Consider the following 19,384-nt stretch of genomic DNA (forward strand, 5'->3'; position numbering starts at 1 on the left):
TCTGCCATTGGACAAGTGTTGTCCAATTGTAAGCCACTGAAAGCTGAGAGCACTTCACTCCAACAAAAACACCAACCAGGGTGGTACTGGTCACGAACTTGTAAAATCAGTTGGTATGTTGTTTGCTTTTGATAAAGGAAATTTAATACATTTTGTCTTTTGAATTTATTAGTATAACAAATGCTGTTATTTGTAATAAATGCAGTTGCACACTTGATTTGCAATGTTTTCTTGGTGTTGCACGTGCAATGTTTTTTTTAAATTGATCCCATGGTTCAAATTAATGAGAAAAATGGCCAATTGTGGTTTTATTGTAACCACATAGTTTTGATCAATGCTTTTTATAACAGAGAGACAGCAAAAAGCCACATGTGGTGTGGTTTATGAATGTATAATCAACATGTAAACACAGACAACATTTGTTATGCGATGTCATGCAATTAAACTTGAAGGCTGCATTTCTAACCAGTTATCTGACAAATTATGACAAATGAACTGTGACAAATGACAAGAAAAAACAAACAGTCACAACACCATCACTGACAGCCTCTACCGGTCTCTGCACAATGTTTTACATTATGTATCACTGTATCTGATTTTGTTAGAAATCTGCTGTACTGGTCTATGGCAAGAAAAAGGGCAAGAGTAAACACAGATTGTATTTCAGAGTTTCTGGCAATGGCATATCATGAAACCAGAGAATAGCAGATGGAAAAATCCTTTTTAAACATGTTTGTCGTCTAAAGGATACAAAAAAACATGTGCCCGAAGACAGGGACAAGTAGCAACATCTTTATTTCATCAGTCAGCATCAGTGTTTACTTGAAACACAATCTCCATTTCAAGAAGTACAATACCACTGAAATGAGATGGAGGCTACCCATTGTCAGCGCTGTGGTCTTGTTTGTCTACAGTAATTATACATGGGTATTTTTTACATATTAATGTTTTAAATACTTCATGTAGCATTTTGAAGTCACTCTCTATTAAATAGTGGAGGCTGATAAGAGCTCAAAAACATTTCAGTCATGGTAGGCATTAGATATCTCTGTTATTCTAGAGTGAAAACATGCATTTCCAACTGCATATTTGAGGTTTTGTTAGTATATGCCGTATATAGCCAAAATATGCACTTTTAGTATATGTCCATGAATAAGACATTTGATATCTTGCTGTTTAAAAAGTATGTCTTTGTTTACTAGGTTGGATGTCTCCAAGATACTAGAAACTATGTACCAAAAGATTAAATCACAATAAAATCTTATCACCATGATGTGACTAAAGCTAAGAGGAATCAAATGATGGACTGATCTGGACATGACATGAAATTCTTCAATGAAACCGGGACTTGCACACAGGAGTCCCTTCAGCACAACCTCTTCCCTGGAACAAAGAAGTGTTCCCCAAAGTCTAGGGGTTGCAGTAACACTGACACCTTGAATGGCTCTCCATGACCCTGCTGTGGTCCCTGTGTTCATGTGTAGGCTTGCTTTTGAGTATATACACACAGGAGGGGGTGTTTTAGAGGATAACCCACAACTTAATTAAACTACTGAATGTCCCATTGGCAGTGAAGGGGCTAAGCAAGGCCAAGTATGCACATAGCTCAGCAGCAGAGAGAAATGTGGAGATGGGAATGTAGTTTGGGGTTTTTTTAGTCTGTATTCATTTAGAGTGCATAAGCCATAGAGATTATTGTGTTTCCATTATTTTAAAAGAAGTCAGCTGGAGGGAAGTCTTACTCTTACAGGATTGCTTAAAGGGTCAGTTCACCCAGAAATACAATATAATTTAGGTAAACTGTGCATTGTGCTACATTATAAAACCTTAAATTTCTTTTTGACCAAGGAGTCTTTTAGTTTGTCTTAAACCCCTTTAAAATTCAGCCTTCAACATGTAATTGTTTTAATGTATTTTGTGATGAGAGGAGCTGATAAACAAACATTTACAATGTCCTTATATCTGCTTATCAGAACACTGTACTGCCTCTATAAAAGTCCCTAACACTTCCTAAATGCACTTTGCTTGACGCTGTGTTTGTGTTATGAATCGACTGTAGGAGCGTACCTCCAAGTGCGCCTATTTGGAGAGAATCTGTTGTGCGTAAAGGAGGGTCAGGCCACTTGGAGCGCTACTGCTCTCTCTCTCTCTCTCTCTCTCTCTCTCTCTCTCTCTCTCTCTCTCTCTCTCAGACTTCTGTTGGCAGCTGTTGGAGCTGAACCGAAGGAGCGTCTCAGCCTTTACAGCGGAGTCAGTGAATCACCTCATCAGCCCGGGCAGAGCGGCAGTCACTCTGCAGAGAGGACACCCAGCTGCTCGGACAGAGACAATTTTACGCATTGGGGGGAATCTTCTTGAAAACATACATGTTGGCATCTTAAAAAACAAGAAGGACCCAGCAGTTTAATTCCCCTAAATTCACCTGGAATATTCTGGTTGATTGTTAGTGACAAATTCTGAAATTATCAGTTCAAAGCCGGAGCAGAGCTCCTGAGCAGAATGAAGGGATTTAAACCTTTCTTCAACATGATTCTTGTTGCGCTACTTGTCGCCACCGTTTCAGCGACCAAGTTAAATGTACCGCGACTGAAACTGCCATACAAAGGTAATCAAGTCTATCTATCTATCTATCTATCTATCTATCTATCTATCTATCTATCTATCTATCTATCTATCTTCACGCAAATGCTCTATTACCCCTTTTCATGCGCGCGCGTGCCCCACAGGTGGCATTTGGTGATCTTGACCGCCTCGTGCTTAGTGTTTGGACTCTTCCCTCCTCTTTTCGACAGATATATGTTTTCTGTATGACTACAATATTAATAATTCTGTTCTTTTCACTCCTGTTAACGCAGCTCAAAGTCTTTTTTTTTTATTTGTACATTTATCTCAAACCACGTATTTTCTTCGCGGTGGTCTGAGCTGGAAGCGTTAAATCCGGACCGATGTTTTTGGCTACTGTTTTTTAGGGTTTATGTGTTTTAGAGGGCACACAGACGTTTCAGTTGCTGGCTTCCAGGTTGGAACCGCACCGCAGTGCAGGCGGGGTGTCCAGCCAGAGGAGGTTTTGGCTGAGGTTCATGGTTTTGTGGTGGGATACACCGGGGTGCGATGGTCTCATTATTAGTTTATTAGAAACGGCACCAGCAATGAAATAAACAGGAAGGATGTTACATAATTATCTTTTATACTGAAGCATAGTTATTAGCATTATGTCATTGGGTCTAAAAGACTTAAAAAAACAGCACAGGTTATTTTAAAGTACAACAAAGGTCATATTTTATTGCATGTATTAACTGAAATTTTGTCAGTTACACAAGGTTCAGATTGTACAGACCTTAAAAATGACCTCTCAGTAGTTTTTGCATTTACACAATAGCCTGCTCACATTGTCAGTGTAGAAACATTTCCATACACAGTATCTCTTTGACCAGTTGACACACTATAACCTCACCTTCCCAACAATGCACACACCCTCTCTAATCTGAGCACTGTTGTTGGCAATGACTCATTCAGGTTTAATGATAATAAGGCAGTAAAAGACCCAGTGTGTGTATGTGTGTGTGTGTGTGTTTAAGTGCTGTTGCCAGACCCGGCTCATTGTTTCGTTTCACTCAGGCCGAAGTGGGTCTGCAATCATCATCAGCGATTGATATCGCACAGGATTTCCTCCTGTTCAGCTCCATGTTTTCAGGAGAAAAGTCACCATCTGAGTTTACGGCTCTTCCTGTTGGCTGGACTGGAAATACTCTGTTCATTAGGGGATAGAGAGAGACTGATAATGAAATGAGAGAGAATAACTGAAGGGATTTTTGAATGCGTATGTGGCAACAGAGGAATCTGAACTTTTACATACTTGTTTCTGGTCATTTGGTAATTTAACAACTAGATTATTCATTTTATATTGATATATGTTTGTGCCCTTGTGTTTTGCTTAAGGCCTGTGAATGGAAATGTTGCTTGGTGATTTGTCTGTTGGTCTGCCTACAACATGATATCTTGAAAGTTGCTTATTATATTCATGGTCCTGCAGAGGATGAACCCTAGTGCTTTAGGTAACCCCTGACCTTTTCTCTATTGATACCATCAGGCCAAAATTTCCACTTGAGTACAAGAATATGTAAATCTAAACCATAAATCACAATGAAATATGAGCACATTCATGCTCCCCAGAGGATAGCCATGTTCCTTTTGTTTAACACTCAAAGCTTTTCTCCTTCCAGCTGAAATGTAAACTTTGCACAGTATATACCTCATAATTAGTAGATTACCATGAAATTTCCTGAGCGTGTTTATGCTGCCATGTGATTAACCCTTTTAATATGACTGACCTTCTTGGGTCATTTTAAGCCCCACCTTTGTGGCTGAATAGCAAAATTGTTTTCATATTTGTTTGTAACATTTAATTCATTAATTTGTAACACTTTTGCTATGTGGGATGCAATTTAATAAACATGGTGGCCTGTCGTGAGGTGCACATCAGTTACATTAATGCATTTCCAACACAGTTAGTTGGGTGTGACAAACTTTTTATTTACATATAAACGTGTAATATCTTCAGAGACAATGTTCATTGTTCCACTTTATTTCAGAAAGGTGGAAGTGAAACTATGACTGTAGGAACATCGCCTTCACGAGATAATATCCGCAACACTATTGAGTAGTAGATGCAGAGTGCAGGGAAACTCATTGAGCACATACAGTCATGCCCTGGGCAAACACTAGAAGTGGAAAAAACAGTGCCCAAAATAGTGAGTCACTGTTTGCCCCCTTTTCAGTATTACATAGATCCATTTTCACTTTGGTCGAGCAATAAACAGCACCACATAAAACCGTTTCTTTTCATTATTTGCCATGTTGCCCCTTGCCAAAAACACTCAACTCTGATTTTGCGAGCATTATCCACAGTGTGGGAAGAAACTCTGCCTATAAGATTCTCATTAGTGACCAAGCAGTTTCTCGCTTCCTGTCTAGGTGACCTCACATTTGACCCCACATTTTGCCCTCTTTTACATAATTTCCCTCCTTGACTCAAGTCTCTTTTTCTTCTTTGACTTCCAACAGTAAATCGTTCCATACGTCTCCATATGTTTCATCTTCTTACTCTTCAGTCTCATTTCTCACTTAGCTGTCTCACCTCAGTGTTCTTTCGTTTCCCTCTGTTTGTGTGTCTCTTCCTCTATCACCCTCTTTCTCATTATAACCCGGAGAAGCCCAGAGGGTGTTTGTATTCCCGGGAGGATGTAGAGGTAATTTAGTGACAGGAAAAGCTGTCATTATCTCATTTCAATCAATTAGTGGGTAGAAGTTCAAACAGGAAGAAGGCCACTTCTACCTCTTAACTATTAAAGCATGTGTACTTCTCTGCTCTTCTGTCCTCTGTGTACTAGCCAGAAATGATTTAGAGATTTGCAGGTCCTAAAGTAAGTCCTAGCTATCTGTTCTTGTTTAATGCTGTTGAAATTGTTATATATAGCGTAAATGTCTTTTCCATCAAATTTAGACCACTTTTACAAATCAGTCCTTTCTGGGATTGTACTTTCATTTTCATTTTTTAAATACCTAATTTGTTATTCAAACTCTCAACAACAAAGTGAGAATGTCTGCGTGCCCGTTTTACGAGGTGACATTGAGGCGTTGAGGTATGTGATGTGCGTTTGTGTGTGTGTGTGTGTGTGTGGTTGGCTGGACTCCCAGCCCTCTGCCAAGCATCTATACCAACCTCCCATCATGCATCTCTCTCAGCCTTTCTCTTTCTGTCTCTGTATGTCTTTCATTTGTCTTTCTATTTTGAGTCTGCCCGCTTCATTTATTCATTTGAATTCCTTGTGCCTGCTTGTGTGCAACACACACTGACTTAAGACACTCACACAATGTCATGATACAATATTCACTTTGTCTCTCTAAAGGCAGGGGGGTACTTGAAAACACCAGTGCACACATCAGCGTCCCATTTTGATCTGATTGCATTAGTTCTCGGAGTGAAGGGGCCTGTTTGTTTTCGCTTACAGCCTGTGAATTAATGAGTTTGTTTTCTCAGTCGGCATTAGTTGTTCTTAGGCGGTGCGGAGTAATCTGTCACCGGGAGGCTATTGGAGACTCCGGAGCCACTCGAATCTAGGGCGTCTCCCATCCTTTCATCTTTCAGCTCTTTTCCTTTCTTTGTCCATTCTTTTTCATCTTTCTTTCCATTTTGCATCCATCACTCGCTCCCTGCTCCATGTAATAGTTCTAACATTGCAATCTTCCTCTTTCCTGCTTGTTCAGAGTTCAGTTTAAGTGCTCCCAGGCCTCGGGAACAATCTAAAACCCAGCAAAGGGCAGCAAAGAAACAAAAGAGAAACTTGAAGGTTTAGCATTCAAGCCAAACACATGTTTTTTTACTAGGATATAACTTTGGGTCTAAGAAATATTGGAAAGAAGAGATGGTTTTAGGGTTTTCAGTGTTTTAGTAATGGTTGACATGTGTTTAAATTTCAAATGTTTATGTAAGTTCTTAACATATAGTCAAGGGGGTCTTTAGCCCGCAGGCTCAATAGCTGATATTTAAAGTTTACAGTACATGAGCAATAGTCCAAATAGTACAATAAGAGAAAGAAAGTAGAAATCATAAGAAACACTCTGAAAATAACGTCCTGCTCCAGGTGAAAGTTGTAATCCTTTATTGAATTCAGCTGTAAAATCCACTTTATAGATGTTGTAACAGGTTGATAAGATTTAAGATTTCAACTGAAGATGGAAAGACATTTTTGTTAATGTTGATAATGTAATTTTCTGTAATGTGAGTGAATTATTTTGCATGCAAGTTTGTGTCCATTTTGCAGTACATTTAATATGCATGTCTAGGTGGAGTGTAATATGTGAGGGATAAGAACTGACAAGTTCTAGGTTCCCATATTGTAATGAATGGCATGCGGGCTAAGAACCACTATACGTAATGTGTAATATGTAATCAAATTAAAAATATCTGCTTTTTAGTCACTCATATATTGATCCAACCATCCATACATACATTGTACCTTCTTTACCTGTAGGGGGTCAAGGGGGACAGGATCCCAATTGACAGTAGGCGGGAGGTGGGAAATGCTGCACAGGCACAGCAAGGACATTCAAACTCCACACAGGAAGGCCACAGGGTGCTCTTTGCTGTGAAGAAATTGAGTAAAATATGCATAACTATGTTTTTATTAGTGTATAATCACCTGAAAATCTATCCATCCATCCATAAATCCATTTCCTTCCAAGGCGTTCCAGACATCCCTCAGTGCATTCTAGCTCCTCCTGGGTGACTCGGTTACAATCAGCAACTACACAGCTAGATGCCACTAAATCCTACACACTGGTCCTTAAATAAGTCTTGTTTTTGAATTTCTTGAATATTCTAAAACAATATTTGTGTTTTGATTGCTGTGGATTGTGCATGGTATAAGAGGGATAACCCACTCTAACCCATGTGGTTATTAGAAAAAACACTTCATATATAGAGAGAAATATGCCTTTATTTGGTAATTGCAGTGATACTCATTACTACTTAAATACTTCAATTTATACTTATATCAAACGTATATTAAACATGTGTCCAAAGTTCAACTATACATACAAAACATACTGGCTGTGTATGTCACTGTAATTCAGTATTGACACAACCAAAACCTTTGCTTTTGTTTACTTAATTCAGTGATTGGAATAAAAGAAATAAAGATGATTTATTTCTTTAAAAAACAATTGTAAGACTGGTCATATATAAAGAATATGTTTTGTTAAAACATTTGTGTTTTTATAAATAATAGCAGACAAAAGTGGCACAAAAGTGCTTTGTTCAGTCCATGAAAATCACCCATATTTAGTTTGGAGGCTACAGAGACACCATAGAGAGGGTTCCAGCCTGGTATGTAGACCTGCTGACAGAGGAAACACACTACATGTTTTTGACACCATGATGTGAGGGGTGAAGAACAAGTCTGTGTGTGAGAAAGAAAAGAGCACAGTGAGTATGTTGGATATACAGTAGATATCTGTGTGTGCTTAAATGTTGGCTTGTAGGCGGTTTTGATCTGTAAAGCTTTTTTTGTGTGTGTCTCTGTAGGCGTGAAAAATGTGCATGTGGGTGGAAGAAAAAGAGATGTATTGCTTCTGATCTAACATCTGTGAGTACTGACCCATTGCTATGTGTATGTGTTTTTGATAAAGAGAGAGAGCAGTGGCATATAATGTAGACATCTGTGTCTTAAGGTGTCACTTTGGTACCGTGTCAACAGCATCTCTCATGTGACAACCCTCAGATGGCAGCCCGGCTATCACATACAACACAGATGGAAGAACTAGTGACAAGGGGTGGAGGGATTGACAGTCAGAGTGTGAATGACGGGAACCTGGAAAAGGGATTGGGATGAACACAGGGATCAGATCAGGGAGCACAGATGGAGAGGAAGCAAGGGTGAGAATAAAAAAGGTGATGGGGATGTTTGAGGGAAAAGAAAGGACAGTGTGAAATATAAAGAAACAAAGCAAGAGAAAATAATGAGGAGGCCCAAGATAAGAACATTTTTGCGTAATAAATCCTTTCCAAACACAGTGGATGAAAATTGTTTCTGTTGGCTGGGACTGAACCACAGCTTGTCATGCCAATAAAGAGTAACCCCACAGTTGACTGTGCCTATTGTTTCTCCTGTTTAATGCAGCCATTTATGAAGGAAACTGGATTAAAGATGAGGTTGAGGCTCATTTGTTGGCAGAGCAGATTTGAAATGAACCTGGAGCAGTTTGATAGTTCAGGTGTTTTATCTCCATCAACACAAATATTGATGGATAATGTATCATTATTATTATCAAGGAGATGGTGGGGACATTACACCTGACCAATTATTTAATATATGAAAGAAAATGTGTAACAAAAAGTTATTTTTGAGTTAACAAATTATTTTATACCATTGCCATAGAAAATACTTTACTACTACTAGTAGTAGTAATACTAGTAGTAGTAGTACTAATACTAGTGGAAAGATATATTAAACATGCAACCATAGCAACAATAATTATGCTACTTTAATGTGTACATTAACAGTCAAGTGTCAATAGTGAAATTAATCTAATCATGGTAAAACATTGTAAAAAAAAAACTTTTAAAACTTGCTCATGATGTGATTACAACAAGCCTCAGACAGTCAGTACATATCAGACAGTCTTGATATAACTGTTCAGATCATTAATTAATTTCATATATCAGAACATTTTATCTTGTATTATAACAAAGTATGAGTTTAGATTTTAGACTCTTGAGATGGCTACTTATACTTTTGAATTGTTGCTTTACACAGAGCAGAAAATAGCCCCTGCAATAGTATAAGTTGTCAATTGTAGGTTTTAAGAGTGAACACCTCACTTCCACTGGGAGACCTACAGTAACATTGGGAACCAACACCCCACCAGGTCCAAGGATAGGCTGATAAACCCCTGCTGGATTCAAACGGCTTAACTTTGCTGCAAAACATGTCAAGATAAACACTGCATTGATACCCCTTAAAGGTCAAAGCACACAGGCCTTTACTAGGTTCAACTGCCTGAACCAGGACTGCACTGTGAATTAAAACATGTACCCCTAACGCTGGCATGAATTAACTGGCTGAAAGATGAATGGAAAAAAGGGGAATATCCGTTAAAGAGAGGACGGAGGTTAAAGAGAGAGAAGTAATGAAGGAAAGATCTGTGAATGTGGAGAGAAAACAAATGATGGATCCACAAATGGAAAAGAAAGAGAGGAAGAGAGTGAATGAAGAGAGGAAAAGGCGAGCTTTAGACAGCGATGGAAATACCAGAGAAAGGCTGATAATAGATGACAGGTCATGTACCATGGTGGAGAGAGATAAATGGATGAAAAAAAAAACACACAGACAGGGGCCAAGAAAATGAAAATAAAAAGACAGGAGGTTGAAAGAGTGGAGAGAAAGATGAGGGAGATAGAAGAATGACAGATAGATTGATTAAAGGAAGAAAGAGGCGAACCTGAAGGCTCAAAGACACTGGTCCCTTTGAGAAGCAAAGGTTGAGGGTTCAAGTCCCAACAATGTGGCTTTGACCGTCTGTCATGTAGATTACACACAGGAGTTGTGTGTCTCTGTGCCTCACATAGCAGGAGTATCCCGTATCTCTTTCCTTTGTGTCTTTACGTCTATTCAGAATAGATGTGTGTGTATGTGTGTATGCATTCATGTGCGTGTACCGTATGTCTGTGTATGTGTTGAGAGGCAATCCAAAACCAGCAGTGCCCACAGCAATGGCCGTTGTTTTAACATGAGTGTTACAAATCACAGCAGTGGACGTTCACCAAAGGGGGTTCAAGTCCTGAAAAACTATTTGTCTAAACTTTCTTCACTCCGCCACACCCTGAAGACTGAACATACACAGCAGCCTCCCTCCCTGCTGTCCCCGACATCCTCGTGGGGTCTGCTTTTACTGATCTGAGATATTGTTATCTCTCTGGTCTGTTCTGTTCCTATTCCTGTTCTGTAATTTCCCAGCTTGGGATAAATAAAGTATATCTATGTTTTAGCTAAGGTGCCTGCAAGTAACTATATATTCTAAGCAGTCATGTTTTGGGGAAAGTTAATGCCATATACATCACAATGTAGAATGCTGTCAACTCTTTTCAGTTTAGTTGGGGTGTCTTGGTGTACCTGCAGTCCAGAACACGTACCTGTTGTGTCTGTTTTATCGTCCATTTCCCCATGTTTCCTGGGTCCCTGTCAACTATGTAATGTAGTCAAACCAAACCAAAATTTGATGAAAATCCATTGAAGAAGATAAATTGCCAAGGTATTTCATTCTGGACCAACATGGTGAATCGATTGATCGACAGACTGATAGACCGACATTGCCATTGTTAGACCGATGCTGCAAACTGTGATGCAAACTGAGCCACAAATGTTGAAACAAAAGCCCATGAAACAGGCAACAGGCCCATCTGCGATCACTGCTGCTCCACATGAACATAGCACTACTTACCACGTTGGCACTGAACCATTACAGTTCCCCAAATTGAAATCCCAGCACCAAAATGATGAGAGACTGAGATTTGTTTCACCCAAAACATGTGAATTGCGAGTCATTTTTATGTATTTTATTCATCAGAACAAATGATCTTCTCAGCACACATGCATGTTTAAACAGTGCTAGAAAACTGATTTAGAGAAATGAACCCCTGATTTGAAAAATAACGGGCCAAAAAAACATTTAGACGAGGAAAAAATGCTGATATTAAAAACGTAATGTAGTATTAAAATGAAACTTTCATGGCCGTCTGCTGTACATGTCCACCCAAAGCTTTTAATACTTTCAACAAATCACAGTTTCATAATAACACCTTGTGAAAACTCTGTACTCACTTGGACTAATGTTGAACTTGGCGTCTTCCTCTAAGTCACCATGGGCCAAAGAGCGTGCTGGGTCGTGGTGCTGAAAGGACAGATGCCTTGCCAGTGTTTTATAGTAAGTCTTATTGTTCCAACATGAGAAAAAAAAAAAACTGTCTCCGCCACCCTCATTCTATGAGATAGATAAACATCCTCAGCTCTGCTCGTTTTTTTTTTTTCACTGGGCACATTAAAGGATTATGAAGCATTACATGTAGCCCAGCTGGACCTTCCTGCAGAGAGCAGCAAGCCCACAAAGAAAGCAAAACAGAAAGAAAAAAGAAAACTAGGATGATTAAACACACACACAAACCGTGCAAATACAAAGGAAGTTCCTCTTGTCTTTTCATGTCAGTTCAATGTCCTACCATTTGGCGCTTTGGCTCCGAACCAATGCAAAGTGATAGAGAAACAGGCCAGAGGTGATGGGAACTCTCTTCAGTGCAGGATGGGAGACATACCATGTCACACACACTGAGGTGCTGCACCCCTTGCCACCGAAACAAACACATCCGCTCTTGCAGCAATCAATTAGTTCCACTGGAGCTACTGACAAGGAGAGCTGAGCACAAGGGTCTCTAGTGTGGACTGATGTATCTATTAGACAGCAGCTGACAAACACAAAGACACACAAACATCACAGTGAACTGATACCAGAAGAAAAAGCTCAGTTCAGTGTGTGCATACTTGGGCGCATCTGTGTTTTTGTATGTTAACTGAAAAAGAGTGCTGCTGTCTCTGTAACCATTTGTCTTATTGGCCTCTGATGCATTCACTTAATTTGCTGCAGAACACAGAACATCAGTTTCATACAGCTAACCAGAAATCTTGAACTCATTTCAGTCTGTTCAGTCTGTCCCCACCCCCCCCTTCAATAACATACCAAAAAAAAAGAAGAGACAGATTTTTGGCACTGCATTTGTTTAATGTTAATTTAGCCACTTGTCCTCATCTCTGTGATAGAGAATCTTCATTATTGTAGTTCTTGGTTTAGAACTAACACTTTATAACTAACACAAAAAAGAACTGGAACGTCCTGCACAGATTTGTGTGTCTGTACTTTGCTGTATTCACAAAGTGTGTGTGACTCAAGCAGAGAGAGAACCGTTTGTGCTGAAACATACAACAGCCACATAAGTCACATAACTTTATAGAGAGCTGGGGGTCCTGGATGAAGCATGGATGGAGTGAGGGATGAAAGTAAAATGATTAAAAAAAAAGTTTAATCATTGGTCTATTGGTCTTTCTTTAAAATGAAACATACAGTATGGGAAGGACTGATGTGGTGAAAGAGGATGAAGGATGAAGAAGATGCGAGGATGGAGGATGACAAATTTCTCAGTCAAAGGGGAGGAAGGGTGAGATTAAGAAAGGAAAGAAGCAGGGATGAGGAAAAGGACAGAGGAAAGCTTGTGTTAGGAGAAGTTGGGTTCGTCATGGATCATTTTGGAAGAGAGAGATAAAATGAGAGAGGTGTGTGGTATGGGTGAGTAATGGAGCAAGAGTCGATTAAAAAATGGGAGGAAAAAAAAGATGAAAGCGGTTGAAGGAGAAAGATGGATAGAGAGAAAGCAACTGGCCGTCAGGGAGGGAGGAAGATAAGGAGAGAAAGAGGGGAGGGAGGGATGATGAAATGAGGGAGAAAGGGGAGGCAATGGAGGGTGAGGGTTGATGAGAATTGAGGGTGATGAGGTAACACCCTGCGCTGTGTTTTGATTGGCCCAACAGGGAAGATCGGGTAACACAAACTCTGATAGGCATCCTGAGACATCCTCAGTGTGTGTGTGTGTGTGTGTGAGAGAGAGAGAGAGAGAGAGAGAGAGCAGTTTTTGTGTGTGCTTTTCTTTGGCACTCAACTCACTTTGCATGGTTTTATCATATGATCAAGTGTGTTAAAAATGTGAGCAGCGTGGGCAAGATGACATGTTCAGTGAGGAGCAGTAACAGGTTGACAGGAAATCCCAGGATTTACTCTATCGTGAGTTATAAGGCCTGTGTTGTCTCTGCCAGGACAAATCCTTGTGAGTTTAAACAATGAAATCACAGATATCTGGAGGTCTAATAGCAGTGAATGAATACTTTGGTCTATAATGATAGCATAATAACACTAACAATAGAGGCCTATGCACAACTATGGTGATGGTGGTCAAGACTTTTCTCTGTTACAAAAGGTTTTCAAATATAGCAACCTGAATACAGAAACATGGTAAGAAAAAAACCACATCATCAGAAAGAAACACCAAATTATCAGTGCAGAAAAGACAACAATAACCAATTCATTCTGAAATTTTATGTGAAAGCCTGAACTTTGTGAACTTTGCCATTTTGTCACCGTTACTCTGTTCTGACAGGCTGCAGCTGTGCCTTCCTTCATCTGACGCTGTTTTGTTTCTTACACAAGAGATAGAGAATGAAGGCTTTTAGTTTGAAAGTAATCCAAGATGTTTATTGTCCTGGTTTATTTAATCCACCCCTGGTGACATATTTCCTAATGGTCATTTAAAAAAAATGTTTTTTTTGTCAAATATTTTCCAAAGTTAAAATCCCCTTTTCAGGGCAGCACAGCGGTGCAACGATTAGCACTATACTGTAGCATTCACAGCAAGAAGGTCCCTGCTTTCTTGGTTTGTGTGGAGTTTGCATGTTCTCTCCGTGTCCGCGTGGGTTATCATGGGTATACGAAGACATGCAGGTTAATTGGTGACTCTAAATTGCCTATAGGTGTGAATGTGAGTGTGAAGGGTTGTTGGCTCTGTGATGAACTGGTGACTCATCCAGGGTGTACTCTGTCTCTTGCCCAAAGTCAGCTGGGATAGACTCCAGCCCTCCACAACCCTGTTAAGAACAAGCGGTTACAGAAAATGGATGGGAAAACCCCTTTTCAGTGAGATGCCTGTGAAGCTGCTTGTTAAACAGAATTGTCCCAATTTATTTGGTATCTTTTGTTGCCATAGTTACTGTATATCTAAATATTGCAATAATATGAGACAGGTTTAATGATGGCTCAAGAGGAAAAGTCAGGAGATTGCTAAAGCTATTACAGGGAATGACCAAGTTATTTGGATTCATTGTCTGAAAATACTGTGGCAATGCGTCCAACAAATATTGGGATATTTCTATGAATATGTGATGATTGGGTCTGCTGGAGGCACTAGAGGAAACAGTCAAGTGAACATCACAATCATTAAAATTCATACCTTATGCTGCATGAATATCTGTAACTAATTTTATGGCAATCCATCTAACAGTGTTGACAATTTGTAGACCAAGTGTTGATTGACAACTGGAAGACCAACTGACTTCTGTACTGCTGGTATCCAGAAAAACATTGCTACTACTCTGATATGAATGATATGACCTCAACCCTAGATAAGGACAAATTGTCACATTAACCTTGATAACACTGAATGCAACTACATACAATGTTTTTTCTTTAAATTTTCTTCTTTTACATTATGTAAGAACCATTGGTCATTAAAAATTAGTCAATTAAGGTCATAAAGAAAAAATACTGTAGGTAATTTGTCAAACCATAATAGAAATCTCCCATAGAACCACACGAGGAGGCAAATGAAGAGGATGAGAGGGAATAAGAGACCTGTGAGAGGAGGAGGAGGGGTGGGAATGGTGAGAGGAGGAGACGCACTGTGAGATGACTTTTTGTGCATGCGGCAGATTCCAGAAATACTTGGCACACTGCAACAATATACAGCCGAGATCTAATGATACCCTGGCAAGCCTGTCAGAGGTGTAATGAGTCTAATGGGTCTTTATTTGTGCGTGAGTGTGTGTGTTTGTGTGTCGGAGCTCATAAAAACAAAATGTCAAGGAGAAATATTTAGAGACGGAGACAGTGAGTTTTGTCAGCTGAGATGGGAATAGGTGTGACTGAACCAGGGGCTTATGAATTTACGATGATGTGTGTGTGTGTGTGTGTATGTGTGTGTGTTGTTTCTGGCATGCATTTCATAGCACAGGGGGTCTAATAGGCTTCAGATGTGTCCCCCTCTCCCACTGAGCCAACAGTAACACTGATACTATTGTGTGTGTGTGTGCGTGTGCGCACAAATATGTGTGTGTCTGCAGCCAGCTTAACATAGCTTACACTCTGCCTTTGCCCAATTTGTACATTAGAGATGTCAGCATGAGATTTGGAGGCGAACTTTTTCAATTCTCCGCCTCATTCTTTGTAAATCCTTTTCTCCTCTTGAACCCACTTTCACTCATTTCCAGACCTGTCAGTGCAAATCTTATTTTTAACCACTTTGGTGTACATTTTATCACCAAATACAAAAATGCTGCCCTCTGCTTCATCATCTTCCTTTTCATCTTTAATCAGAACTTTGATTATGTTTCATCGGTCCTTGGGTGATGAAAAAAAAATCAAACCTAAATCAAACAGAAATATGCAAATACTGAAATAACAGCTATGGATTGCAGAGTCTGAATGTCTCAGATTTGACTGACACCAGGGAATCCTGACTAAGCGGACCATTGACAATGTACACAAATCTCACAGTAGATTATTGCATACATATCTTTGATGTGGTTGAGGCTGCGTGAGATGCGATAGCTGAGGTTTGACACGATGCAGCAAAACCAGATGCTCTCTTGCGTGTCGCTTTGGTTTGGCACGGCTGCTGTTTGTCAATGCAGCGTCGGCTGGCTGCCCCCAGGGAAACAGGACACATTGGAGACAGATGTAGAGGTTTTCCCTATGGATGCTGTGAGGAAGTCTGTAGATGTATAGGGTCTCGAGACACACGATGGATAAAATGAGAGACAAGAGAGAAAGATCGAGCAAAAAAGGAGAAAGAGACAGGAATACAGATGGACAGTCATGAGAGATGAAATTGAAGACATATTTAGAAGTGGCTTCGAGAAAGGAAAAACAGCACCACAGAAGGAGTTAAAGATTGATAGACAGAGGAGACAGAGCATGATGGAGAGTGGAGAGAGGTTAAACGGATGGATGGAAGAGATGTGAAGATGGATAGAGAACAGGAGAGAGGTTGGTGAGAGGTGAGACAGTGGTGTGGTTTCCACAGTGAGCCGATGAGCTGCTGGAGTGATAACAAGCTGCAGATGGAAGCTGTTAGCTCACCTTTCCCCCTGTGTGTGTGTGTGTGTGTGTGTGTGTGTGTGTGTGTGTGTGTGTGTATGTATGTGTGTGTGTGTGTGTGTGTGTGTGTGGCTGTGGTATTTATGTGCTTACATTCTTGTTGTCATTCGAGTTAGATTTGTGTGTACTTCTGAGTGATTTACGAGTTATAAAGGTAGAAAGAAAGAAGAGAAAGAGACATCAAACAGGAATCTGCTTCCAGGCCCGAGGGTGTATACAGCATAAAGTTGGAAACTAAATAAAAGACAAAAAATGTTGAGCTTTACAGTGAGACTGATAATTACTCGATCAAAGTTGGATCCAAGTTGAAGCCTGCAACATAGATCAAGCATCAAACAATCTATCAAAATGACTGAGAGTTGTCAAACAAATACTGACAGAGTTGTGATCTAATTCTGTGTGTTAAGCAGCCAGTCATTGTCTAGAGACTCAGAACTATATTTTACATTGTAGTCGGGCACATCCTTGTGCCAAAGTTTCTTCTTTTAAAACAGAATCAGAAACACCCCTCTGTTCTGACTCGAGGGCAAGAATGAACACCAACACTGACTGTACATGTGGAGGACCTGGACCTATTTAGCCATGCTACCGAGTTGGCCGCGTTGATCTATCGGTCGGTCAGTATATTTGATCAATTGCAATGAAACTTGGCACATATATGTATAATCCCCAGATGATGAAACCTGCTGACTTTGGTGAGTTTTCTTCTAAGTGTCTTCTAAATGTCTTGACAATTCTTGGATGTATTACCATCAAATTTAACCACAGTGCTGTTTGCACCTTGACACCACCAGACACTCCAAAGTTTTTAAAATTCAAAAGGACCTGATTCGACATTTCCCTTACTCTGGAAATAATTTAAATAAATAAATATATAGCTGACACAGGGGCCAGATAATCATTGTGCATCCTCATATTTGATTATATAAAATTTGATAACATGCCAGTGTAACCTGACAGTATCCATCCTCTGTAATCTCTTCCTGTCAAAACAAAGAGGTGTGCCATGAACATTAAATCTCACCCTAATACCTACAGTATCTGTTCTCAGCACAGACCACATGTCATTCTTTATCAGTCTTCAGTCATCACTTGATCTCCAGCCGGAGGTCATCTCAGGGCTCAGAGCTACGTGGAAAGAGTTGAACTTGTGGAGACAGGCGGTCATCAGCTGACGATGTGTAGACCTGTGTGCATGTTCTGCTGACAAACTGTCATGATAACACAGATTCCTCCCTGCAGCTCAAATATATATGTTTTAGTGTATGAACGTTAAAGTTTGATTTGTTTGAGGTGCTGAACAGAAGTTGCAATAAAGAATCAGTTCAAACACCGAGAAAATAAAACATTTGGATTGGAAATGCATATCATATGATGCACAGATCTCCAGTACCTAATGTAAAACAGTTCTAAAGCTTATCTTCTTCTGTCTCCTTGTCATATTTTTTCGGCTTACTCTGTCAGTCCCAGTATATCCATCATACATCACCACACTCTCTGTCTGTCTTGTGGCTTTCTCTGCCTGTCTCTCTTCCTACTCATTATTTTTTGACTTTTGCCAGCTGCTAAAAGCCACAACCCCCTCAGCCCCCCTCCTCTCTTCCATCTCCAACTTTATCTTTCTTTCTCTGACTTCTTCAAACTCCCTCTCTCCCAACAGTATATCTCCGTTGTCTTCTCATGTGTGTGTCTCCTCGTTATTCTCTTGCCAGCAGCACTTAACGTTTTACATCCAGCCCTTATTAAACTATTCTCCTCATCACTGTCTTCGGTGAAACAACATTTAACAGGCTCCGATGTTGGTTGGCCTCACTGGAGGAGAGTGTTTCAGTAGAGTTGCCAATTTAATGCTGGTTTTGATTTGGCTGCTGCAAAGACCCTATTAGGCAGTATACAGAGAAAACATGATAAAGCGTTAAACTGTTGAAAGTGTTCTGCCCTCACTGTAAAAGTTTCTTCTGCACTGGTAATGAGGGTAATCTAGGGTGATTCAGTGTGTGTATCCCTGCAGCCAAAGCAAGGCTGAACAAAGAGTGAAGAATTACATCTATTCATGTCTATGTGTGTGTGTGCTGAAATAATGAGCCACAGAAATTGGAATCAATGGAGAGAAAATGAATTATTGATTAATCACTGAAATAATTTATCGAGTAAAAATGACGCTTTCAGCTTTTCAAATCTGGTTTGCATTCTTACACGGAGACCTACTGTATGCAGATGTGTGTGGAGTTTGAAAAATTGAGTTTTCTAATAAAAACAGTATGCATGCGTGTGTGTGTGTGTGTGTGTGTGTGTGTGTGCGTGCATGCCCAGTGATGGACAAGGTGTCACTGGTACATGGGGCCCCTGTGCTTCATTCAGTTAATACCCTTGCTGAGTGGTGAGTGACTGAGCCCACTTTCTCACTGTGTGTGTTTGTATGTGTGCAGGTTAGTGTGTCTGTGTGTGTGTGTCTGTGTGTGACCGGGTGAAAAAGAGAGAGTGAGGAATAATGAGTGTGACAGACGAGTGATGAGAGGTAGACGGAAAGCCGATTCAGGCAAGAGAGACTCCTCCACCGAGAGTTTGGCATACCGGAGACGTTTTCTCACACACATATTTCCATCACTGTGTTGTTACCGTATAGAGGAAGAGAGAGAGGGAGAGAGAGAGGGAGAGAGAAGAGGAGTCAGGACAAAAAAGGAAAGGTAGGTAAAGCAGATGTAAGAGGTGTTTATGTGAGAAAGTGAAAGATTTTGAACCTGTGGGAAGCTAAGAGGCTGAGAAGCAGCAAGTTTGTTGTTGTTTCTGTACTGGTGAATTATGTGTATGTGTGTGTGTGTGTGTGTATGTGTGTGTGTGTGTGTCTGTGTAA

The 19,384-nt window shown here is 40.1% G+C and overlaps 1 protein-coding gene across 2 annotated transcripts in view; it reads left to right on the forward strand.

The window, feature by feature from the left end:
• The first annotated feature begins 2,209 nt into the window (after nucleotides 1–2,209).
• The window catches only part of sema3bl (sema domain, immunoglobulin domain (Ig), short basic domain, secreted, (semaphorin) 3bl), a 61,742-nt gene continuing 44,567 nt past the window's right edge, over nucleotides 2,210–19,384 (forward strand). For both annotated transcript variants that reach the window (XR_003463818.1, XM_010740897.3), the window contains exon 1: nucleotides 2,210–2,605. Coding sequence is in view for 1 of the 2 variants with exons in the window: in XM_010740897.3 (XP_010739199.3) it covers nucleotides 2,500–2,605 (106 nt within the window). In the remaining variant the exon portion in view is untranslated. The remainder of the gene's footprint in view (nucleotides 2,606–19,384) is intronic.

Source organism: Larimichthys crocea, chromosome XV (genome assembly GCF_000972845.2).
Source record: "Larimichthys crocea isolate SSNF chromosome XV, L_crocea_2.0, whole genome shotgun sequence".
Classification (NCBI taxonomy): domain Eukaryota; kingdom Metazoa; phylum Chordata; class Actinopteri; family Sciaenidae; genus Larimichthys; species Larimichthys crocea.